The sequence below is a fragment of the Macaca thibetana genome, chromosome 13 (assembly GCF_024542745.1).
Source record: "Macaca thibetana thibetana isolate TM-01 chromosome 13, ASM2454274v1, whole genome shotgun sequence".
NCBI classification, from domain to species: domain Eukaryota; kingdom Metazoa; phylum Chordata; class Mammalia; order Primates; family Cercopithecidae; genus Macaca; species Macaca thibetana.
In genome coordinates, this window is record NC_065590.1 from 5,538,025 (window position 1) to 5,563,936 (window position 25,912).

Here is a 25,912-nt window from a genome sequence, read left to right on the forward strand (position 1 = left end):
GAAGTTGGCCTAGTTTAGCTGATGCTTTATATTTCATTATCAAGACCTCAGATTTTACTTAGAACTCACTTTATTTTGGACTTAAAGAGTCTTTTTTTTTTTTTCATGTTTTAAAAAAGTGACATTGTTTTATTACTATTGGCAGGTGGGGCCTGCATGAGGTGGTTGGTATGCTGGGCTCAGGGGATGTGTGGGCTGTGGAGATGATGACAGAAAGGCTGGAAGGAAAGGGGATGGGTTTGAAGGCCAGGCCCAAGGGATCCTCAGATCCGCTTCTGGGAAGGGACAGCCTTGAGGAAGGAGTCATGGCAAGCCATAGCTAGACCACCAATCAGATTCAGAAATTCTGAGAAATCTAGCTGTCCATCACTGTTGGTATCCAGTCTCTTCATCATGCAGTCAAGGACACCGGGGTCCTTCTGGTTCTTTGTGAAGGCAGCCAGTTCTGTATTCATGAAGCTTAGGAACTCCGTCTTGGAGAGAGTGTAGTTATAACCATCCTTTCCAGCATACTTCTGGAAAACATCAATCAGGGACTCGAGGCACCGCTCAATTTCTGTAGGGCTGGAGACTTTTGCCATGTTGGAGCTGAGCGAGACGCGGGAGGCTGTGGCTGGGAGCAGCGCTGAGAGCTCTTGACTTAAAGAGTCTTAATGGAGAGGAGTGTAGAATATATTCCTTAAGCTACATGGGAAAGAGCAAAATGTTTTGTCATATGTTTGGCTGGATTGTTTGACATGAGATAGAAAAGGAATTCATTTTGACCCTCTCAGTCCTTTTCCTGTTGCTCTTAATAGAATACCCGAAACTGGGTAATTTATAAAGAGAAGGGATTTGTTTTTTACACTTGTGGAAGCTGAGACGTTCAAGAATAAGGGACCACATCTGGTGGGGGACTTTCTGGTTGATGGGGGCTCTCTTCAGAGTCCTGGTGCAGGGCATCACCTGGTGAGGGGGTGAGCATGCTAACTCATGTCTCTTTTCCTTTTGGCCACCAGTCCCACTCCCATGATTACCTAAGAATCCATGAATGGGTTAACCCATTTATGATGACAGGGCCCTCATGGCCCAGTCACCTCTTAAAGGCCCCACCTCAATATTGCCACATTGGGGGATTACATTTCAATGTGACTTTTGAAGGAGACAAATATTCAAGCCATAACACCCTCTCATAGCTTTCTAATGAGTTTTCTAACATGTTTGGATGGTATACAGATGGTCTGTAGAAATGCAAACAGTGAAAACACTTAGCATTTACTCATGTAGTGCCATCTTCAGAAAGAAAAGAATTTGCTTCTGCAAAACTCAGTGGACTATATTTTAAAGCTGCTATGACAGTTTACAAAAAATATTATTTCCACAAATACTATTAATATCTCAAAATACCTAGAAGTATAAAGAACCTGTGATAGTTAGTGAGATTGTCTTTTGATTGTAATTGCAGAACTCCTTAAAGATGAAGCCATTTTTTTTCTGAAATAAAATGATCTTTGTCCAACACAGCTTACCAAGTAAATGGCCTGTGAGTCTGTGTTTTAGACTCTTAACATTTTTGGGGATAGTATATACTGGGTAATATAAAATGAAAGAGAAATAGGCAGTTGTCTCTTTTGGCATTAGCTCTCGTGTTAAAAACCATGAAACAGAAGGTGGTAATTGTCAGGCGCAGTGGCTCATGCCTGTAATCCCAGCACTTTGGGAGGCCGAGGCAGGCAGATCACTTGAGGTCAGGTGTTCAAGACCAGCCTGGTCTTGGTGAAACCCCGTCTCTACTATAAATACAAAAATCAGCCAGGCATGGTGGCACGAGCCTATAGTCCCGGCTACTCGGGAGGTTGAGGCAGGAGGATCGATCGCTTGAACCCGGGAGGCGGAGGTTGCAGTGAGCCGAGATCACGTTCACCGCATTCCAGCCTAGGCAACAGAGTGAGACTGTCTTGAAAGAAGGTGGTAAGACCAAATAAGGAGCGCACTTAGGACTCCAGGGAGAAAATGTGTAGCATCAGAGAGTTAGAAGGTTGTCATGGTAAACTTCCTGTCATTAAATAACTGAGGAAACACCCAGGTTACGTCTTTAAGATTACAGCCTAAGTAATCTCCCGATTTCCCAGTCTAGAATGCTGTTGAAGCTGGATCCCAAAGTATAGATTGTCATAGCATATTTCTCTGCAGCATGCTAGCAAGATTTTTATCAGTGGTTCCTCTCCTCTGGGGGGCTTGTTAGACATAGATTACCGGACCCCATCTCGCAGTTTTTGGTCCAGTAGTTCTGAGGTAGGACTGAGAACCTGCTTTTCTAACAAATTATGGAGTGCTGCTGAGGCTACTTACTCGTCTGGAGACCACACTTTGAGATAATGTTTGTACATTTTAATCACCTGGGAAGCTTTCCTCTTAACATTTTATTATGAAAAATTTCAAACCTATAGTAAAGTTGAAAGGTGTAAAATGAATACCTACCTCCTAGATTTTATAGTAACATTTTTTTTTTCTTTTGAGATGGAGTCTCGGTCTGTCACCCAGGCTGGGGTGCAGTGGTGCGACCACGGCTCACTGCAACTCTGCCTCACGGTTCAAGCAATTCTTTTGCCTCAGCTTCCCGAGTAACTGGGACTATGGGCATGTGCCACCATGCCTGGTTCATTTTTGTGTTTTTAGTACAGACGGGGTTTCACCATGTTGTCCAGGCTGGTCTCAAACTCCTGACCTCAAGTGATCCACCCACCTCTGCCTCACAAAGTGCTGGGATTACAGGCGTGAGCCGCCGTGCCCAACAAATCTCCTAGTTGATTTTAATGTGCAACATGTTTGGAGACTAGCTCTGGCTGCTCCTATATCTTGTAGTATATGAGAGAAACTGATTTATATTCAGAAACCTGGCAAAATTAAGAATAAAATCAATCTGTTGACATGAGGAAAAATTGGTGAGTATTGCACAAATGTTCAGCTTTCAGGAAATGGTGAAGATGTTAAGAATGAAACAGATGAAAGCAGAAGCAACTTAAGAATTATGGCTCAGAAAATGATTAGAGAGAGAGAAAGAAGAAGGAGAGAGAGAGAGAGAGAGAGAGTGTGAGAGAGTGTGTGTGTGTGTGTGTGTCCTGCTCCCACTCTCCCTCCCTATCCTTTTTTCCTGTAAGGCCTTCCCTGGAAATAATCTGCCTGATGTTGTGGAAGACATTATACTAAGAAAATATAATTTTTATTTAATATTCTGCTTACAATCTCTTTCCTTTATTTTTGCCAGCGTTTCACAAAGTAACAAAGTGGACAGTGCTGCTCTAGTTGTAGGGTACAATCTATTTATGTGTAATATAGCCAGTTTATTTGGTCAAGACTAGCATCTTTTAATTGAATAGAAAATAGAGCGCATCACATGTGCTAAGAGTGTTTTGCGAAACCTTTATTTTGGTTAAAAATACGTGTTATAGGTGTCTTGGGTGTGGTTTTAACTGCATTTTTTATTATAGGCTATAGTCAAAATAGTTTGAAAGCTACTGTACTGGGAGATGCTAGGTTCCTTTTAGTAAAAGTGAAGAATGGTTTTAAAAAATACACTTTGAAACAACTGAATAAACATTTATTTTGAAATGGGATCCAGCCACATTGCCCACTGCTATCTGCAGTGTGATCCTCTTTTCGTTTTGTTCTAGTTTGGCTCAGGGCCTCACTGTGTCTACACCCCTCCAGGTAACTCCTCTTGCCCACATGTGTGTGAGGACCCACACCACCCGCTCCTTGATTTGGCATTCCTTGTCTCCAAGCCAAAGGTCCTTCTCTGGTGAAATCCTGTTACAGTTCCTGTCTTCTCCATCTGACATACTCTGTTTGGTACTCTGGATGTTTTCCTGTCTTGAGGGTTATCTTGATTAGCTTTGAGGGCAGGTTTTGTTCTTGGTGTTTCCTGCAACCCTCAGCACAACATCAGATGGTGTGTAAAGATGCCAGGAACCTGTCTTTGTGTCTCCTCCTGCAGCTCCATGGGGCCTTTGTGAGTGCCCCAGCATGAGACAGAACATCTTCTGGGGCAGCTAGAGTTGGTCCAGGGCTCTCTCTTTAAGATGTGTCCGTGGACCTAGGATAGGGGAAAGGAAAGGCTTATTATAAGGTTTGGATTCTGCTTCGTTTATGTACTTTGTATCTGAAACCTTTTTTCATATTCTTAGTCTTCTTTCTTTGAAATGGCTGTATGGCATTCTGTCAGGTTTCTGGAATAGTTGGTGGATGGTCTTTGGGGATTATATTCATGACTTAAAACTCCTTTCCTGCGTTGTGATATGATCATGAGTCTGGGGTGGAGAAGTTTGTAAATGGGTGCCAGCTCCCCACGACTGGAAACTGAAGGGCACACCTTCTGTCTTGCCCCGTTCCCCTTTTTGAGTTTGTGGTAGGGACAGTTTTTCAGGTTATATGTTGGTTATAGCAAAAGAAGGCAGAGGTCAAACTCATGGCTGGCTAGTGGCAGAGACACCCTTGTTTAAGAAGGTTGGGTGGGGGAAGGAGCTGGTGCCCTATTGTCCCGTGGGTCACTGTTGCAGATCACAGACGCCAGGTCACTAACTCCAGAGCTCTGGTGGGATGAATGCCCAGCAGCACTGGACACATGTTCAGTATGGGGGTATTTCCGTCATCTCCAGAGCACATTCACATGGCTTCAGTAGGGTTAAGCATACGTTTTTGAATTTTTCCCCCTAAGACTATTACCAATCCTTAAAACTTAATTCCTGTGAATCATTTTGACTTAGAAATACGTTGAGTAGTGGCTGGGCGCGGTGGCCATAATCCCAGCACTTTGGGAGGCCGAGGCGGGCGGATCACAAGGTCAGGAGATCAAGACCATCTTGGCTAACACAGTGAAACCACGTCTCTACAAAAAATACAAAAAAATTAGCCAGGTGTGGTGGCGTGCACCTGTAGTCCCAGCTACTCGGGAGGCTGAGACAGGAGAATAGCGAGAACCCAGGAGGCGGAGCTTGCAGCGAGCCGAGATTGCACCACTGTACTCTAGCCTGGGCGACAGAGTGAGACTTCGTCTCAAAAAAAAAAAAAAAAGTTGGAATAGGGTATATTTACATTGATTTGAATGTGACAGTAATTTTAATTTTTTTTTGTTTTGTTTTTTGAGACAGAGTTTCATTCTGCTGCCCAGGCTGGAGTGCGGTGGCGCAATCTCGGCTCATTGCAACCTTTGCCCTCCGGATTCAAGTGATTCTCTTGCCTCAACCTCCCGAGTAGCTGCGATTACAGGCGCGTGCCAACACGCCTGACTCATTTTTGTATTTTTAGTAGAGATGGGGTTTCACTATGCTGGCCAGGCTGGTCTCGAACTCCTGACCTCAAGTGAACTGCCTGGCTTGGCCTTCCAAAGTGTTGGGATTAGAGGTGTGAGCCACTGCCACTGGCCGACAGTAATTTTGTAAAAATTATAAAGCAAAGAGCAGAGAATGATCTTGAAAAATGAAATGGGTTGGGTGTGGTGGCTCACACCTGTAATTCAAGCACTTGGGGAGGCCAAGATGGGCAGATTGCCAGAGCTTAGGAGTTTGAGACCAACCTGGGCAACATGATGAAACCCCGTCTCTACAAAAAAATACAAAAATTAGCTGGCGTCATGGTATATGCCAGCTACTGGAGGGCCTGAGGTGGGAGGATAGCTTGAGCTCAGGAGGTCAAGGCTACAGGGAGCTATGTTGGTGCCACTGCATTCCAGCCTGGGTGACAAAGGGAGACCCTGTCTGAAAAGGAGAAAAAAAAAAAAAGGTGGATGGGAGGGGTAGGGGAAAATAAAAGGATTTTTGAAAATAAACCAGAATAATGCACCCTCTTCCTGTTTTTCATTCACTCAGGATTCCTTTTAAATGAGAAAGTTTTGGTTCCTGGATACTTTTTGGTTAGTGATACGTTTCTTCTCTCTTTTCAGAAATAACTAGGAAAATTGTTAAAAGTCCCATAATTTTGTGTGGATTTACCAATGTTGTGAACCTTTCCCTTAATTTTGAATTATTCTTCAGAATTGGGGAGGTGAAGCTGGTTCTGCAAGTTTTTGTAGTAACGTGTATGTAAAATAGCACTGAAGGAGTAGGGACAGATTTTGATATAATTTATTATTATTTATAAACTCTGTGGGAGATGAAATGGGCTTCGAAAACCCACAGAAGTAGCTGGTGTGTAATTTACCATGGCTTTGGGGCTGAAGTAACCCACACACCCTTCCTTCATAAACTTTCCAGAATTTATTTAGCTTATGCTGATTTTATTCCTTTGAGAACTGATTACCTCTCAGGAGTGTAATCAAGATGGGCTTGTGTGGGGTGGGGCCAAAGGGCGAATGGCAGGCAACCATCTCAGAGAAAGTGGTTTTACCATCTTGAGGTGAGTAATCTTTAAAGTTTTAGCTGCTGTAAAATGGGATGCTATAAAATTTGGGGGAGTTTTCCTTCTACCTGGTTTCGTTCCCCCATCCCCCAGCCCCATGCAACTGCATTTCCCCTCTTCTGTGCTGAGAGAAAGGAACGCTGCCTCTCCTTTCTTGGTTTGGTAGCATGGCTTCCAGTAGTCATCTCCTTGCTCCTTTTTTTTTTTTTTTGAGACGGAGTCTTGTTCTTTTGCTAGGCTGGAGTGCAGTGGCGCCATCTCGGCTCACTGCAACCTCTGCCTCCTGGGTTCAAGTGATCTCCTGCCTCACCCTCCTGAGTAGCTGGAACTATAGGCTCACACCATCACGCCCAGCTAATTTTTGTATTTTTAGTGGAGACAAGGTTTCACCATGTTGGACAGGATGGTCTCGATCTCTTGACCTCGTGATCCGCCTGCCTCGGCCTCCCAAAGTGTTGGGATTACATATGTGAGCCACCGCACTCAGCCCTCCTTACTCCCATTTTAAGTGCTGGTGGATTTGGAAAGATGGATATGTAGTCTCTGGGATCATTGTGTTTGATGTATTTAGGGTTTAGCAGCTGTCTTCTCAGCCCAAGCCCTGTGTCGCTTGGCATCTCTGCCAATGTTACTACATCCCAAGAAGTTTTCGGGTGGCTTCCAGGTCCGTATTGGAAGCGATGACCTACCTCTGTTGTGAGATATCCCAGGAGCCAGCCTTTGTTACTCACAGGCTCACGGATTGCTCAGCCCTGGCCTGGAGTCTCTGTGTCTGAAGAAGCATGAAAGCAGCTGGCCCCAGCCCTGCAGGGTACATCTAAGCCTTTGACTCTGAGGAAGAAAATGGCGATGGGGGGATGCAGGGATGAGGAGGAAAGGCCTGACTCTTTGAGGGTGTGATGAAAGGGAAAGGATGTCAGGAAGCCACTGGGCAAAAGGCTGTTACAGCTGACCTTGAGAGGTCAGCCGATCCATGAGCTGCATGGGGCCCAGAGAAGGTGAAGTTCTTTCATGAGATCATGCAGCAAGTTAGTGTCAAGTCTAGAATTAGAACTTGGGTCTCTTTGACCCTGACAGCGGGAGGTGAGTAGTGGCCTTTAGGTGTGGTGGTGGTTGTAGGAGCAGCCAATTGAGGGAGAAGAGAAGAGTCAGGGGAAGTATAGCTGGTTGGCTTGTCGGCTCCCTGAGGCTCTCACCTTGTGAGACCAAAGGGCACAATGTATGGCGTGTGCATGGGACAGTGGAAAGAACGGAGGTTTCAGGGCCAGACAAACCCATCAGCCCTCTCTCTCAGAGGAACTGCTCTGTGTGCAGGTAGCCTCGTGTAGTGCCAGCCGGAACTGCTGTGTGTGCAGGTAGCCTCGTGTAGTGCCAGCCGGAACTGCTGTGTGTGCAGGTAGCCTCGTGTAGTGCCAGCCGGTGGTTCCCTGCTCCAGGGCTCTCTGGCTCCGGGGCAGCTGTTCTGTGAGAGGAGTGTCAGGGCCCGTTGCAGGAAGAGCACAGATCAGGAGTCTGGTGTTTCTGAACCAGTTCTTTCACATACTGGCTGTGTGACCTTGAAAAAGTCAGCTTCCTGGAGCCTTTGTTCCCTGAACCACAGCCTGGCCACAGCAGTCCTGGCGTCAGAGGTGAGGGAATGAAACTAGGGACTTAGCACACTGTGTGGCACCTGGTGTACTTTTCATAAATTAGGCAGAGCTTGGTGCTCCCCACACCCCCCAAGTATCTGGTAATAATTCTTCATCTTCTTTTTTCCATTATTATTGATGACACTATTGATAGAAAATAAATCCTATGAGTGAGTTGATTCCTTATCCATTATGCAGGGTATCATACTACAATTTCTTTAATAATAGAAAAGGGTAAAGTTTTGGAATTACTCTTACTTGGAAATCTGTACAGAGTTAAAATATTAAGGAAAATGGAGAAGAATATAGTAACTTGATAAATGTGCACCCTCCCCTCATTTTGTCTTTTACTGTATAGCAGCTGATTATGTGTATACAACTTACTATTGTATTTAAGACAAAACTGAAAAGTCTCACAGATAAATCCGAGGCACATAATTATGTTATGACTTTTGTGCTGAGTGGTAATTTAGTATGGATATCAGGTAGTTTACTTAAAAGATTGTAATTATCCTTATTACACTGCAAGCCAGAGTTTTTAAAATTTACATTCTTTTGTATCAGCAGATACACACCAGTTCAGCCATCATTAGTTTGTCACACAGCTAGTGCTTGGTTGTTACCCATTTACCCGTGCACACATCAGAGCTAGCTGCTGTGTGTTGCTCTCTGAGAACTGGCCTGTCCTCCCCATACTCCAGCCTGTGCACTGCCTGGTGGCCGGTGGGCTGGCTGCTTTGTGTCTGTGAGCCAACCCTTCTTTGCTGCCTCCTGTTGCTGCTGCTTGAGAGGGAGATTGAGGCAGTAGAAATCCTGGGTCTGTGCTCTTGGCCTGCTGTTCGGGGAACAGCATGATCCCCATGCTGGCGTTTGGCTGGAGCCTCAGCCTGAGATGATTGTGGAGGAGAGAAGGCTCTTGGGAAAATGGACTCAGAAGTCCTCAGCATCTAAGACTCTTAGAACAGAATATTGCAGAGGCTAGCAGTCAAAGGGGCTAGGCCCAGTTAACTAATGTTTTGACTTGTTCATGGGCAGGGTGTTGTTCAGAAGACAATGAAAATGCACCTGACTAAAATTGTACTGCCTCCCCTCTCGCTGGTTAGAACTTAACATTTATTTGTCCAGCACTAAAGCCCTTTATTTTCCCTCGATTAAGAGGCTTAATATGCAAATGTACAGTGTAGTGACTGAGTTTCAGTGGTTGTATAAATGAGACCACTGTTACCGTACCATGGCAAGGAGGATTTAGGCCAGAAAAGCAGGAAGGTTCTGGTGCTAGGGCAGAATGGGGGTGTAGAAAGTGTGTGGGGCTTTCTGGCTTTCTTACAGGGGCAAATGGTTACCTACAGTAAACTTCTGGACTCATCATTTTTGCCAATGCTAGCCTATTTATCTTCATCTTTGTACTAGACAGCTGGAAGTTGTCAGAGGGCCAAAGGTCTTTATTTCTTGGGCAGTGTTTGAGCAGAAGTTTTCTTCTGTTCAATGCCCAGTCAGGGTACCAAGTAGGGGCCACCTGCTCTATTTTTTTACTGGGGTTTCCTGGTAAGATCATATGAAAAAATCTGTAGGTTTTGGAGTAAACACCTCCCGGAATACTATTGCTTAGTCACTCTTCTTAGTCATTTGTTGGGGTGGCCAAGGTCAAGGCAAAAAGGTGGGCTGGGGCCTGCCCGTGGGAGGCCATCTTTGTCAAACCAAGGAATTCAGGCTTCATGCTGAAGCCTCTGGATGAACTTGAAGCAGAAGAGGGAGATTTGTATAAAGACCACTCCAGCAATAGTAGGGTGGGTCCCATGGAACAGAGTATGACTGAGTCAAGGAGACCAGTTTGGATGTTGTTGGATTAGGAGCGAGAAAAGAAAATGGGAATGGAAGTAGATAGAAGGGTATAAATTAGTTCTGGCTGACAGGTCAAATTCTGATGAGGACGCAGAAGTCTCAGAATGGCTTTGAATGGTTGCTGACAGATACGTACTCTCAGGATGAATGATGTGAGTGATACTTTTTCCACAGGGAAGAAATCTGTTTCCTACAGCCTTCTATTTACTGATGGTGTTTTCCCTGTTAAACTTTCCAGACGCCTACTAGTTACAGGTGTTTTATTCCACCAAAAGCACATTGACATCAAATACTTGGAATGTTAAAAATTGCAGAGCTGCTGCTGCAGTCAGAATTTCTTGCCACTTGTTTTTACACAGTCCCCTGTGATAACCTCCATCCTAGCTGGCCCCTATATCTGATCTGCTCCCTAACTTTCAGCTGTCCAAATCAGTTCAGTCTGTCCAAAACAGTTCCCTTCGTTCAGTGGTTGCCCATTGCTGATAGGATAAAGGCCAAGCTCTTTAATGCGACTGTAGGCCCACCAAATGCGTGGCCCTCTTTATCTTATGCTGCCACACTGGCCTCTGCCAGCCCCTGCTTCTTGCCCATCTCCTGCCTGCCAGGCACTTCTTCTGTACGCCTCTCTCTGCCTTCCCCAGCTGGGTCCTGTTCATGAATACAGGCACTTTTAGCACTGTGTCTCTTGCTGTCATAGCACTTGGCACAGTTGTGTTTTTTACATTTGTTTGTGCAGTCTTTGATTAGTATTGGAGAGGGATCACTTGCTTATTGCAGTGCCTGGCATGTAGCTGATCCTTACGTATTTTGAGTATAATAACTTGTTCTGTTGCTGACCCTCAGTCATTCAAAAATGTTATATTCAGTATATTTTTTTCTAATTGTCCTGTACAACTAAGCCCCTTTGCATTATGCCCTCTAGGACCCTGTTCTAACTTTGTAACGCTCCTCACTGCTTCTTGTAAGTAATTGTTGATTCTTCCTGCTAGAATGTAAGTTCTGAGTTGCAGAGTTAGTGCTTGTGACACTTGGTACCTGGTGGGTACTTAATAACCGTTTGTTGACTGAAAGAACAGTTTAGAAAGTTCTCTGTTAAATTTAAAGCGGTTAAAGCCCTGGCAGCACAAGTGTTCATCAATCTCCTTCCTCCCTCATTCCTTCCTTTCTCTCTCTGACAACTCATTTGTACTATCATAGTATTACGTACTTGCTCTGTTATGAGCTGTCCATATACAGGAAAAAGGGGCTATTGGGCAATTTGGAGTTTTGATTATGAAAAGTTAGTCATTATGACAAAGGCGTGAAACACAGATGATAAAGCTCCTAGTAAAATTTAATCTTTTGAAATTATTTGTCACCTGGGAGAGCTGCCATTCTGACACTCAGTGCTTTTTAAAATCAGTCCGGTGTGTATGTACTTCTGTTGGTTAGAGATTGTGCGTGGGTTTGTGGTTTCTGGGAGACCTGAAAATGGGGCCGAGGCTGTTGGTTTTCTGCAGCACTAATAAGCTGCCACCCTTATTTTGTCGTGATGAGGCTTGTGCCTGCTTTTTAATTTTTTGATTAAATTGTGCTGATTACATGGTTTCAAAGAACTTATGAATGCACAGTATTGCTCCAGATTACTTGTCAGTTAGGATTTACCTATTGTGAGATATTATATATATGTATATATATATATTTTTCTTTTTTTTGCTATTAGTCATTGTTGTCTCATTTGATGGATCAGAGTATGAGATTGGGAAATGTTACGTATTAATATCAGGAAAAGAGGCCTGGAGTAGGTCTGGAGGTAGAGCTGCTTAGTGTTTTATTAACCATGCTGATGAATGCACGCATTCAAGATAATCTGTTTCCTTTCCATTCTCTGCCACTCCTTTTGAATTGCTCAAGGCTGGGATCCTATGTCTGGAACAGGTGACTCAGATGAAATAAAGTTTGAAAAGGAAAAAACCCCTGTCATTTTCTGGTTACTCATTATCATTCAGGGTCCAGATTCTGCCTTTTCTCTCGACTGTCTCCCACTTCTTTCTCCCTCACTTAGGCTCCTGTCACCTTTAACTTTTTCACCACACTTTTTGAAAGTTGGCCAGGAACGAATGGAAATGGTGAGGAATGGCATGAATTAATATTTGTTGATCTTCTGTTCTGTGGCAGGCTCTGGAAGTATTTTGAGATTCAGAGAGGTTACTTAACATGCTAGCATCATATGGCTTGTAGGTGGCAGGGCTGTGCTTGAATCCAAGATTGACTCAGGACCTATTTCTGGACCATGGTGCTTCCAGTGCTTTCTCATCCTGGTTGAACAAGGAGAAACTGTCTTAAAAGTCACCCACTACATCCCCAAGAAGAGAAAGCCGCTTGTACTTTTCCTTCTCTGAAGTCACAAAAATACATTCCTAGGTAAAGACTGGGATATTGCCAACACCGAAGAGTATCTGCACATGTATGGTTTCTCTCTCAGTCCATTGAACAAAAGAAGTTAGGTAAACAGCTTCTGATCAGAAACTGACTTGGATTCTTAGTGAACATGACGGCCAACCTGAGGGGTAAAACAATTTTAGGCAGGATATGTTGAGAAAGAAATGCCTTCAGTCAATACTGGAAGTAACTTACATGCAGATTTTTAAAAAAAGCAGTAGGATGCCTTTTTAAATTTTTTTAATATGGGGCAGTTGAAGTCAGTTTGGGTTGAACAGAATTGATAGTTACTGCCTTTGGGAGTCGATTTGTAGAGTGAAAGAAATCGACTTGTAGAGTGAAAGAAATAGAATAATGATCTGCAGAAGGTTTTTTTGGCCCAGTGATTTTTTAAAGACATCTTGCACCTGTCTTGTTCTCTCGCTGTTCTCCTATGCTGTGGATTGCTGCAAGGACCTTGACTGAGGCGTTGCTTCCTTGCAGATCTGATGACCACTCTTTTCTTTTCTTGTCCTCTGCTTGCTTTCTGGGTTCCTGTCCTTGTGTTTATGCAGTTTAAGGGAAGTACAATGGTGGAAAGGTCACTGTCTGGCTGCCACCGTATTGGTGGTGACCTTGGGAAAGAGGCTGAACCCAAGAATCCATTTTTGTAGTTGCAAATTAGGGTTGATTGTAATAGTCCTATTTCATGAGGTGGTTGTGAGGATTAAATGAAACAGCATTCGTAAAGTGACACATATGTAACGGTGCAGTGAATACGGTTGCTGCTGGCCATCATTATTCCTTGGTACCTCTGGAAAGACATTCGTTTTATTGTTCTTTTTAGCATGGTTGTCTACTGTTACATATAATACCTAGAAGGTAGAATGTGTGACTTATGAATAGTACAGGGCATGGTAGGCAGGATAGGAGGCGAACCTACTCAGTTCGCAAGCATCTTTGCAGTTGACTCAAATAAATCTGGCAGTCAACACAATGCTTTTCTTCCTTGCACACAATCTGATGTTCAGAAAACAAATCTTTACATGTGGACAGTAGTTCCCAAAGGTGTTACTTCTGTTGCCTTCAGGTTACAGCATGGATGACCCAAAAGTGAAAACATTTATAAAGTCATTTTAGTGTATAAATGGAAACATTTATTTTCTTCATCGGTAGGAGTCCTAAAGTCTTTTTTCCCCTAAAATATCATTTAATTCTAAAGCTTCTATTTACTTTTCTTACAATTTAAGAAATACAGGCAGAGCATTACCTCTGTAATACTCAGGGTGTGCTGTGCTATGGGTTTTTAGTGGTTGTAATTTAAGTTCTCTGGAGGTTGTCAGCTACCTTCTCAGAAAAATCTGAGTGCTCAGTGCCTTATTTAAATAGAGCTTATTGGATATACTTACTTTTTAAACTTTATTGACTAAATAATTAAAAAACCCCTATCTTTACTCTGAAAACTTGTTTCCTTTACAACTGGTAGTTAGGAGAATTTCTAGTGAATCTTTAAATTCAACTCCAGAAATGAATTCAGAATTCACTTGGATTAGAGTTGTTAATTACCTCCTTGTTCAGCCAACGTTATTTGAGTAGTCAGCTATAGAGGTATTAGGAGAACCAACCTTGGGACCATCAGAATGGCTTCTGCCTGTCAACCTGTAAACGAGACAGACCCTATAAACCTTTTGTTAGTAGGGCTGTCACTCTCATCTCTCCTTATGTCTGAGATTCTGGCCCTTCCTGTGCTTTAGGGAGGTCCATTATTTTACACTAAAGGGAGGAAGGGTGATGGAGAATTGTTGACACATTTGCTTTTGGGCATGTTGGCCACAGGTCGTAGGCCCCAGGGATGCAGATGTTGAATATCCTGGGAGGATGGAAAATACTACTGAACGTTCAACATAATATCTGTCGCTTTCTTGGGCTTCAAAGTTGCTTTGTATCATCTTGATATTTCCCCCTCAACCATCATAATTTAAAGCCTGCATTATTGTACTGTGCCTCTAATTTGTTGTATAAATCTGGAATCCTACGCTGATAAGGTCGTTTGCTGTTTCTAGTAGAATAAAAACTTGAAGCCATGCTTTTTGACCTTGATGTCTGCAGCAACTGTTCTTTTCAAGCTTACTGAGAAGACAGAAAGGAATGTTGACATTCAAGTGGGAAAATAAATATTTGAAGATAGGATTTAGTTGTCTCAGTTTGCACTGTCAGCATAAGCAAAGCCCTTCCCTTATTCGCTTTGAAAAAAAAAAAAAAAACCTTATTTTTAGAGTAAGGGAAGGAAACATGTCTGTTGAGAAAACCTTGCTAAATTTTGTGGAAGTGGAAAATTCTCTCCTTAGCCCTTCTCTCCTTTTCTGTAGCTAACAACAGTAACAATGATTACAGTCAGCATTTGAATGTGTATGAGCCAGATCCTGAACTTGAGTGTTTACCCTTAAAATACCTCCATTGGTTGTTACTCTCATTGCTATAAATGATGAGACTGAGGTCTAGAGAGGTTATTTATCACTTAAGGCCATAAAGAGTTAAAAAGTGGGTCTGAGAATCAAATTCAACTTTGTGATGCTTGAGGACTCTTGGAACACTACTGTATTATAAACTTTGAAATTTTGACCCTCCTTCGCTATACATGGGGAAGTGTGGAGGGTAGTAGGTATTTTTCTTTTTTTTTTTTTTGAGACGGAGTCTGGGTCTGTCGCCCAGGCTGGAGTGCAGTGGAAGGATCTCCGCTCACTGCAAGCTCCGCCTCCCGGATTCACGCCATTCTCCTGCCTCAGTCTCCCGAGTAGCTGGGACTACAGGCGCCCGCCACCGCGCCCGGCTAATTTTTTGTATTTTTAGTAGAGACGGGGTTTCACCGTGTTAGCCAGGATGGTCTCCATCTCCTGACTTCGTGATCCGCCCGCCTCGGCCTCTCAAAAAGTGTTGGGATTACAGGCGTGAGCCCCCGCGCCCGGCTGGTAGTAGGTATTTTAAGGATATCACGGACTCCATGTTAATGAAGAGGAGTTCCCTGCCGACTTGCTAAATTAGATCAACGACATTTTACTCTATCCCCTCCATCCCCAGCCCCCAACCTTAATTTTTCAGTTTTAATTTCTAATGTGGTAAATATTGATGTAATCCAGCAAAACATAAAGTTATTTGAAGTTTTCAATTTTTATGAGTGCAAAAAAGTCCTGAGGCTAAAGACTTTGAGAACGACTGGTTTAGTGTTTAAAACATAGGCTTTGGGTCAGTAGGCCCTGAGTTTGAGTCCCTGTTCTAGCATTTACCAGCTATGGGCCTTTGTGAAAGTTATTTTTCTGATTCTTAGTGTACTTATTTGAAAAATTGAAAAAAACTGAAAAATGGGTTAAATGGGGTTGTGAGAACTACATAGTACATGGCAAGTGTTTCACTTCAGGTCGGATGTTCTTAGGAACGCCATGCCGCTCTGCTACGGGGGCTGGAAGGTGAGTGTGTGTTTGTGGAGGGTTTAGTGAGGGGTCTAAGTGAAGAGCACGCCCCTTGTATCTCTTTGGTTGTGAAGAGACTGTCGCCAAGAGCACAGGAGGGCTGCATGACCTGGTTCCAGGGCCCCTGGGCTCCGGTGGGTCATCTGGGCGGGAGGAAGAATTGTACAGGACCCTTCAGAGTCCTGCACTCTTGGGTTGGGCTCAGCCTGACTCAGGAGGCAGAGTGCTGTCCAGGAGAGAATCTGAGCACTGAGATTTCCTTTGGAGGCTTCCCAGGCAGGTACAGGCAGGTTCTGACCTTGATTCCTTTAGGCAGACTGAGGAGGCAGCAAAGCTGTACTGAAAGCTCATGGGTAACCTAGGGTGTGTCTTTTGTCTTCAGTGGCCTCTTAGGACTGGCGCTGTTTTCCTTAAGCCTTTAGAATAAATTGCCTCTTCCTGCTCCTTGGCTTCCTGAGCCATGCTGCCTGTGCGCCTGCCCTTGGCTTCTCTCTCAGCCTCTTTGTGCCTGTCTGACTTCTCCCTCTAGGATGTTTACAATAAATGTGTGCCAGAGAGTGAAGCCCCTGTAATAGTGTTAACTTTGGCTTAGTAAAATGAGTGAGAACTAAAGCTAGCACTGCTTTGCCACTTCCTCTGACCCCACTTTCTTTTTATGGAAAAAGTCTGGTCCCTGATTGTTTTTCAGCTGGAGGTCTTGCTCACAAGCCTTCTTTCTGCAGTAGTTTCATTGCAAGGTCAAGCAGGTAAAGGAGAGAAAATATTGACTACTTAGGATGACATATTACTCCTAATTGTATTTCCTGGAATGGGAGAATTCGAGTAATGAGTTATTAATATCTCCATAAATAGGGTAGCGAGAAGTAGCTCTACCTTTCTCCCTAAGCCTGTCAATTATAATTTAGAAGTATGAAAGAGCAAACCTATTTCTTTTCAGATTTTAAATTCTAAAGGGAGAGGCTTTTTATCACACCCACATCCTGCTCTCCCTTTTGAAAGAGGTTTTATTTACTTTAAAAAAATTACTAAATTATAAATCTGTTTATATTCAGTTCTAACTTGTCTTCAAGTTTTCCACTTGGGAAGACTGGTGAGACTGCAGCAAGATGAACTCAGTTTTCCCTATGAAAGATTGTTGGGGATGTGTGAGCAGAAGGTAGATCAACCACATGCTAACATACCTTGGGGAGTGTGGCAAGGTGGCTGCCTTAAATTTCAGGGCAACTCAGATGCTTCCATCTATCTGACCTGAGCATGAGCAGGTAGAGGTTGATTAATGCTCTTTTGCCTTGTGTGTTGGCTTTTTTGGGGGGTTTACATTTGGTAAACAATATTCCTAACACAGTGAAAGTAACAAAACCACAGAGTTCTCTGTAACAGAACTGTGACCCTTGACGCAGTAACGAGGAAGAGCATTGATTTGGCCGTTCATTTTTGGAGCCAGTGTTTGGTAAGGCCCTAACTCTCAGTAACAGCCATCCTTTTCAGTCAGTGTGTTGTCTGTTCCCTATTCATGTGACAGAGCCACGTTGAGCTTTTCATGGGCACTTGCCTTTCACTGACAGGATGCTGTCATCCTTTATTTCCATTCTACCCTCCCCACTTCAGACATGATAACATTTTTCCTGGGGGGAAAATACCTCACATTTTAAACAACTCCCGGGAGCAGATAATACTTTTTTTTTTTTCTTTTTTGAGATGGAGTCTTGCTCTGTCACCCAGGCTGGAGTGCAGTGGGGCGATCTCAGGTCACTGCAACCTCTGCCTCCCGGGTTCAAGCAATTCTCCTGCCTCAGCCTCTTGAGTAGCTGGGACTACAGCCGCACGCCACCACGCCCGGCTAATTTTTGTATGTGTAGTAGAGGCAGCATTTCACCTTGTTGGCCAGGCTGGTCTCAAACTCCTGACCTCAGGTGATCCGTCCTCTTTGGTCTCCCAAAGCGCTGGGATTACAGGTGTGAGCCGCCATGCCCAGCCCAGCTAATACTTTCAAGAAGAAAAATGTGATGAAGGTAGGACTGCCTGTTTTCTTGTTTCTAGCACCTCTCTTTATGGCGATGAGGAATCTTGCTATTAAAGACTGAGTGTAAGATTAGCATGAAACTTGCCTTAGCCTTGTAAAACAAAATGACAGGGAGGTCTTAAAGCCTCCAGAGCAGCACTGCCCACTAGAACTGACCTGAGCCACATAGAGACTTTTCCAGCGTACCCATAAAAACCTAAAAAGAAAGAGGTGAAATTAATTTTGAGGAGATTTTATTTAACCTATTTCAGCCATACTGCTATCACTTCAGCACATCATTTAACAAATACATTAATTAGGCAGTTTACATTCTTTTTTGAAATCCAGTGTGTGGTACACATTTACAGCACATCTCAGTTGGGACCCATCATTGTCCAAGTGCCCACTAGCCACATGTGGCTTAATGGCTCTTGAATCCCAACAGAGCAGATTAAGAGACATTGCTTGCTCTTTCTACTACTTAATGAACTTTAGTTTTCTTTTTTTCTGGTTACTGAATTCTAGATGTTAGATTTGTAGGGCCTACCTTTTGACCAGCACAAGGGGTTCTGATGTCCCTTGAGCTTGGGAGACATAAGGAGGCCTGAGCCAATCTGTGGTCTTCTCCTTGGGCTGGGGGTGTCTGAGGAGTGGGTGGGGCCAGCGTACCTCACTGGCAGGTCCTAGGCGAGTTGGGCTTTACCTTCTCTACAAGAGACCTGCCAGCCTCTTCCCTTACTTGAAGATAAAGGGGTGCAGAAGGCATTTTCTGGCCAGCTGTTCTTTGCTGATCTCTTCATCCTAAGAACAAAATTGAGTGGCTTAAAACAAAATGTAGCCAGTCTATAGTTCCAAACCTTTAAAGCCTCTGTTACTTAATAAAGGCTGGCAATGAGTTATTCTGAATAGCCAGAGTTTCTCAGAGAGCAGCTCTTTAAGCACCAGGAGCTTAGTAACTTTCATGGTGGGAAGAGTTCTAAGAGTGTTCTAGGTACTTCTGTCATCTATATGGGGTGGAAAATTTTAATTTCACTTTGTTGATGGTGCGGCATCACCTTTTTGGTATTCTGCTTCACTCACTGGATGAGTAGCTAGTGTAGCAGATTTAAAAGTGTGAGATCAAAAGCTGAATGTAGATAGAATGGTGATGTTGGGACTTGATTTGTTGAAAAGTGTGTAATGGTGAGTTTCTTTGGTTTATTTGCATCCTTTTCAAAGGTGAAATAGAGCATATGCATATGCAGCCTGTAAAAGTGTGTGGTTCTAGATTAATTTTCGCAAGATTTCTTCTGTAAAATTTCATATTATAAAATAAATCAGAAATACAGAAAAAAGTGAAAATATCACATCCCTCTCTACAATACTGCTCTCCTCCCTCCTTCCAAATAATACTATTTAAGCATGGTGGCTGGTCTCTGGTGATTTCCTACATACAGTGCCAAACATAGTATCATTTGCCACCAGGTAAAAAAACAAAAGTATTAGAATCTACATCTTCTGATATAAATCCTAAATTTCTATATTTTATATAGCTACCTTTGGGCCATGAGTTCTAAGTTTTTTCTTATTATACATGTAGCTCTGATGTGTCTAAATTTGAAATACCACAGCCATAATTACCTGCACACTTTTGGGGGCCCATTTAGAGCATTTAGAGAGGTCTGAAGTGCCTTCCAGTTATTAGCATAGAATGTGTGCAAACAGCTATCCATTAGCCATTAAGTGCCCAGCTGAATATCAGTGTGTAAAGATGTGGTTAAAACTGCCTGTTTGATTGTGCATTACTAAATTATTTCTGGATCCACTAGCTTGCAAAACACTGCCCTAGAATGTAAACAAACCCCTCACAAAGTTTGTTGCCTACTTTTTTTTCCTTCAGGCGAGTCTTCTACTCAGTTTCTTACTTGTATTGGCCCCCGTTTGGCTCTCTGCTATGGTTGATACTTGTCAGTCTACACTCAGATCAAATTATTTGAAATCCTGTTCCCTTTGTGTTTTCTTTTTTCTTTTTTTCTCTTTTTTAAATAAGACAGGGTTTCGCTTTGTCATACAAGCTGGAATACAGTGATGTGATCATAGCTCACTGCAGCCTTGAAGGGCTCAAGTGATCTCCCACTTCAGCCTCTTGAGTAGTTGAGACTGCAGGTACACACCCCCACACCCAGCTAATTTTTTAATTTTAGTAGAGACATGCTCTTGTCGTGTTGCCCAAGCTGGTCTTCAACTCCTGGGCTCAAGTGATCTTCAGCCTTAGCCTCCCAGAGCACTGCGATTACAGGTGTGAGCCACTGTGCCTAGCCCTGATTTTTTTTTTTTTTTTTTTTAAATGTAAGTGTATACTGATTTTTAAATTTTGGTATGATGAATGAACATGATTTTTATTGGCTTAGGGCACCTGTTATTGAGAAACTTAATTTTTTCATGTTTTGTAAGTTTAATAAATGTCTTTTTTGTGTTGGATTTGGATTTGTTGTTCTGCCATGGTAATATATATTATATTCAGGAGAACTGACTACCTCTCACAGCTGAGTCACAGACAGGAAGCTGACTCTCCATGTTGTCCTCTAGAATTTTAATTTTGTGGGATTACTTTTCTTATTGTAGAATGAGACCTTGCTATAAAAATGTTGTCTTTGGGATCTTGCACATTTTTGGACTATGTGTTTAACTATAAATATTGATTTAAGGAGATTTTAAGCTCACATTAAAACTAAATTGTATTTTGCTTCTGAGAACAGTACAGCCCTTTGGGAAGAAAGATTTTTAGGCCAAATGTGGAGCTGTTTCCTTAAGTTTGTTTTTTTTTCCTCCCTTGACTTAGGTAGGTAGGTTTTGTCCTTGCCACCCCTCCCCCTCACAAGTTCTTTATAGAAACCTGTGATTTCTAGCCCAGTGTATATTGTTGCTTAAACATACAGAATATTGAGGAACCCAAGTTTTACTGGAAGAGTTCTTAGCAACTGACTTAGGTAGATAAAACATTTTGCCCTTGTGTGCCCCTACTCTTTTCCCTCAGGTACAAGTTGAGGTTGGCATCCTGAGGGTAGAGTTGACTATGAGAGTTTAGGACAAGACCAGGAGAGACATCTGAGGGCTTCTCTTGTGACTGCTTTTGTGTCCATATTATTTTTTTTTCGTTTTTTTGTTTTTTTTTTTTTTGAGATGAGTCTTACTCTGTCGCCCAGGCTGGAGTACAGTGGCGCCATCTTGGCTCACTGCAACCTTCCCCTCCTGGGTTCATGCGATTCTCCTGCCTCAGCCTCTTGAGTGGCTGGGATTACAGGCACCCGATACCAGGCCCAGCTAATGTTTGTATTTTTAGTGGAGACGGAGTTTCACCATGTTGGCCAGGCGGGTCTTGAACTCCTGACCTCAGGTGGTATGCCCTCCTGGGCCTCCAAAGTGCTTGGATTATAGGCGTGAGCCACCGTGCCTGGCCTCGTGTCCATATTCTTAGCCAAGAATGGTGTATATTTCTTTTAGGTTTGAGAAGGGGAGAGTGATGTATCTGGTCCCCATAGCAGGGGTAGGAATTTTCAAGGGTGGAGTAATTAAAGGCTTCTTTAAAGGAACAGATATTCCCACCTTCTAATTAGAGAAGATCTGCACTGCAAGTGACCACAAATTAAAACAGCTCAGTGGGGACAGAAGATTGGATGTCATGTCCCAACAGCCTTATTTATCTCTTTCTTTCCAAGGGTTTCCCCCCCCCCCCTTCTTAGCTTTAGATAGAGATTAGAAAAGCTGTATGGGGAACAAATTAACCAGCAAACAAATAAAAGAGATCCCAAATATCATTTTAATGCTGTGTCTGGTTTGGTACAATCAATAGGCTTGGTTAATCTTTGCAGCAGCCTTTGAAAATGAATGGAAATACTAAGGAGGTAAACTGCTTATACTTTTTGGCACCTCTTCTGCTTCCAGTGAAGAAATGCTCTGCAGGTGCTTGAGGAACTGGAGTCATAATAAAATGGCACCATCAAAGTGAAGGGTCGAGCTCTTTTTTTCTGATAAGCAGAATGACTTTTAATGTCTGTAGCAGCTGATGTGCTCTATCAGTTGTATACATTGTAGTGTGTTTTCTATATCCTGTTATTCAGAGGAGTATCCACAACTCCAGTCTCTGGTGTAAAACAGAGAATCTTAGTATTTCATAGAATTTTTGAGAGAATGTTGGCTGGCTCTATTTGTAAATACTGTACCTTGCTTTTTGGCTTCTGAAGAATAGTCTAAAGTTTACCAAGTGAAGCTGATTAAGCAAGGAAGCACCCTAAATAGATTTCCATTTGCACATCTTCAAAAAAGTGTGTGTGGGTATGTGCCTCTGCGTGTTTACGGAAGTAACAAATGCTTCTGGTATTTGCCTTTTAAAAGCAAGCAAACAAAACAAAACAACAGCTTCCACTGTTCCGCTTTAAGAAAGCAGGATTTTCTGTCAGATGACAAATGTATTGAAGAGGTTTCCTGTGTCCACATAATTTCCATTTCCCATTTCTTGACTCTGAACTTGGAATACAACAAGACTGCTTTGAGAAATAAGGAATTAGGCCAGGTGCGGTGGCTGTCATCTGTAATCCCAGCACTTTGGGAGGCTGAGGCCGGTGGATCGCTTGAGCCCAGGGGTTCGAGACTAGCATGAGTGACATGGCGAAATCCCATCTCCACAAAAAATACAAAAATTAGCCAGGCGTGTTGGTGCGGGCCTGTAATCCCAGCTACTCTGGAGGCTAAGATGGGAGAATTGCCTGAGCCCAGGAGGTGGAGGTTGTAATGAGCTGAGATTGCACCACCTGGACTCCAGCCTGGGTGACAGAGCAAGACCTTGTCTAAAAAAAAAAAGAAGGAACGAAGAGACATATCTAGGATCAGCAGGATGCTCTCACAAAGGAATGGGGGTCATCAGGATTGTATATTCAGATAATGTTTGCTTCTGCTGTAAGTCCTCTACCTTTTTATCTTTTCACTTCCTTTTGTTTTGAATTTGGGGACCAGTCCAGGCCCCACAGCCTGGGCACAACACTGATACCCGCCACTGGGAAGGGAGGTAGCCTTTGTTTTTTTGTTGGGGGGTGTGTGTGCCGCTTCCATCTCCCTATTGGTGGATTGGAAAGTATCATAGGGTTTTAATAACAACTTTTCAGCTATGTATTAGCATTTTTGTAAAGAATTCAGTGTTCAGCAGTTGTACATACACACATTCTTATCAGGTGAAGAAGCATGAAGTTAACTAAAAGGAAAGGAGAAAACTTACTGAAGAAACTGGTAAACGTTCGGTGGAACATATTTAGTAGGATACCACCTTTGTAGAAATGATCTTTCTCCTCCCCTTTTACTTTTATGCAACAGAGAGGCAGAATACTCAGATACAAGACTGATCCTCTCCTGCTTCTCAGTGCTGCTTCCAAGTCCCAGCTTGTGGTTGGGAACACAAATAGCTTAACCCCTGGAGTCTCAATGTCTCATCTGTAAAATGGGACTCAGACAAAAGGCCAAAGGGGCTGATGCCTTAAAATGCCTTTCTTCATTCAGTACATTATTGGGTACATACTGAGTACTACGCACTGCTGTTTCCATGTATTTAGATGGAAGGAAATGCATGGCCTCTGCCTGACCTCATGGAGCAGAGAGAGAGGACGGGCATTAAGCAGACAGCTCCTAAATCAGTGGTTACATGACACGTAAGTTAAGGAACTGTTTAGGAGGTGCTGAAACTAAACTGGCTTTCATTTAAGACAGGTGAGTTGGTAGGGGCTCAACTACAGACACCTGTAGGTAGGGTTGGCCGGCCATTCTATCTACAGGTGCATGTAGTTGAGCCCCTAACAAGCTTTGACTGTGTGAGTACTCTGTATCCTAGTTGAATGCCCAGGATTTCTTGCATCTGAAGTTTCTGGGTGATGTGTTGTCAAAATGGAGGTGTTGCTGGGATTCTCAAGGTTGGTCAGTCCTCTTCAGTCTGTCCAGGTCACTTTTGAGGGTTCCTCTTTTCCTGAGTGGCAGGCCAGTTAGTGTTTGGCTAATGAACCTTTTTTACAAGCTTTTTTTGTTTGATTTGAGGCTTGAAGTTGTACAGCTTGGGGAAAACTTTTACAGCTTCAAGGACAGTTCTAGCTAGAGAAAACTGTCTGGAGGTCATAAAAGTTGAGGTAGTGGGAATGAAAACGTTTCATCGCATAATCCTATAAATCCACGTGAGTAAAGGGGTGTTCTTGTCTCAAGCCTGTGGACGTGTATCTGTGAAGTGTTCATCTATTCTTATTTTTAAGGCTTTAAATGGTATAGCTTCGAAGCATATTTCTGAGGAATAACCTGTGGTTGGGGTTGGGCAGGGATGCCATTTGTCAGCTTGAGTGTGGACTGTGGTCAAGATATCACCACAGATGTCCTCTGGCTCTTCTGAGCACCAGCTTCCTGGCCTGGTACTTGTGTATCGCCTGTGACAAACACCTCTCAAAGCATTTCCCTTCTTGGGAGAACTTGGGGGAAATGGTCAATGGAATAGACAAGTCCTGTCTTTTTTTCAAGTGTCTTTTAATTTTTTGAAAATAGTATTTTAAAGTGTCCTTTCTAACCTAGCTTCCCTAAAATGGGTTAGGAGGAAGTTGGGTAAACTTGGGGAATGAAGTGGGGTGGAGGGGGAGGGGAAGAGAGACAGTGGGGAAAGGGAGAGGGGGAAGGGAGGAAGGAGAAGGGAGAGGAGAACACATTTGTAATGTATTCAGAAGGATCCCTTTAAACTGCGCCTCACACAGTGAATGTTTTGCACCTTTCACACCTTCAAGGTGTGAATCTTCGCTGTGGTCTGGACAGTGTGTCACAACTGTCATGCTGGTGTTGCTTTCTTTTCCACTGTTTAGTTTCAGTTGGGTCCCAAAGGAGCCAGCACAGTGTTCATCATTCAGGGGGAGGTGTCAGCTCTCATATTCTACTGTTTCCTTATCAATGTTTACATTTTAGTTCTGAGCAGGTGACCTCTGTGTAGGGTGAGCCATGTGAACGTCCTCTCCGTCTGCTGTGGGAGAGCAGTGCTTTCCAAAGCTCACAGTGTTTGAGTTCCCTTTTTGTTTTTTGTTTTCTTTTTCTTCTGAACCTCCCTGTTTTTTTCAGGGTTGTAAAGTGGATTAAAACTAATTTTATATTGAAATGGAAACTTTTATAACATGCCCAAGGATAAATGAGGTCACAACAAAGTAGTGAATGAAAGATTTCTTGAAAGTTGGTGAAAATAAAGTAGCGTAGGAATCACACTTGGTCCTATGGTTTTACATTTCTCAGGTTGTATTCACAGTGCACCAGCTTGTCTCTTACGGAGTGCTTAGTTTCTCAGCAGTTTATGTTCTTGTATGAAGGGTGGCATTATCTCAATAGAATTGGTTCATTCTTAGCTCAGGAGAGAATGCCACTCCGTCTATCCATCTGCATTTTCTCATATCCTTATTCATACAGTACCTAGCCCATTTTCTGATGGTCATAGCTAAGCTCACCCCGTGTGCCAGAAGTCACATAGTACTGGGAAGTTCCGGGGTGACAGAGGGAAAGAAAGAGGATGACATTGATGGTGCACTCAGCTGGGCACTGTGCTAGTGCTTTCACCTGTGAGGATGAATTTCCGATAATGCTATATTCCCATTTAGCTGAAGAAAAAACCGAAGGCTTAGCAAGGTTAATTTACCTGTCTGTGGTCATACAGATTGGAGGTGCTGAGTTAGAATTCAAGCTTATTCCATAAAACTGCACATAAAACTGAGTTTTACTGGCCGTGTCCACATTCTACATCATTATCACTACCGGCCACTGCCCACATCTGTGTCTGAAACCGTGTCAGGCTCAGGAGACCTGTTTCTATTTCTACTGGTGCCAGGCTCCGACTGTAGGGAGCATTGGCAGCTCACACAGATAGTCATGGCATTCAAGGCAAAAGCAGACTGCAGGACAATGCCAGTTCTGTGTTTATTGCCGAGTAAATGATGACAGGAACAATAGCCAGCATTTATTGTGTGTTTTATGCACTCCAGGAGTTGTGGCGTGTACTTGTACATGCAGTATTTCATTTAAGCTCTCAAATGAATGCTATGAAGCAGGCACTGTTTTTATTTCCATGTTTTAGATGATGAAACTGAAGCTTAGAGGTATTTGTGCAGTTTGCCCGATGTATAGGTGCAGAGCTACTCAGTAGCAGACTTGTGATTTGACTTCCT

General features: G+C 43.2%; 2 protein-coding genes across 51 annotated transcripts in view; one reads left to right on the forward strand and one right to left on the reverse strand.

Moving 5' to 3' along the window:
• Nucleotides 1–25,912, forward strand: part of MAP4K4 (mitogen-activated protein kinase kinase kinase kinase 4) — a 190,082-nt gene that overhangs the window by 29,433 nt on the left and 134,737 nt on the right. The gene's annotated exons all lie outside the window — the stretch shown is intronic.
• On the reverse strand, nucleotides 92–631 carry LOC126934346 (protein S100-A11-like). Its single transcript, XM_050755184.1, has one exon. The coding sequence runs from the start codon at nucleotides 579–581 to the stop codon at nucleotides 264–266; it is 318 nt and encodes a 105-aa protein (XP_050611141.1). The 5' UTR covers nucleotides 582–631; the 3' UTR covers nucleotides 92–263.

What these genes read in the sequence shown, in the direction of transcription:
- LOC126934346 (XM_050755184.1), bottom strand. Translation starts at nt 581, where the DNA reads ATGGCAAAAGTCTCCAGCCCTACAGAAATTGAGCGGTGCCTCGAGTCC.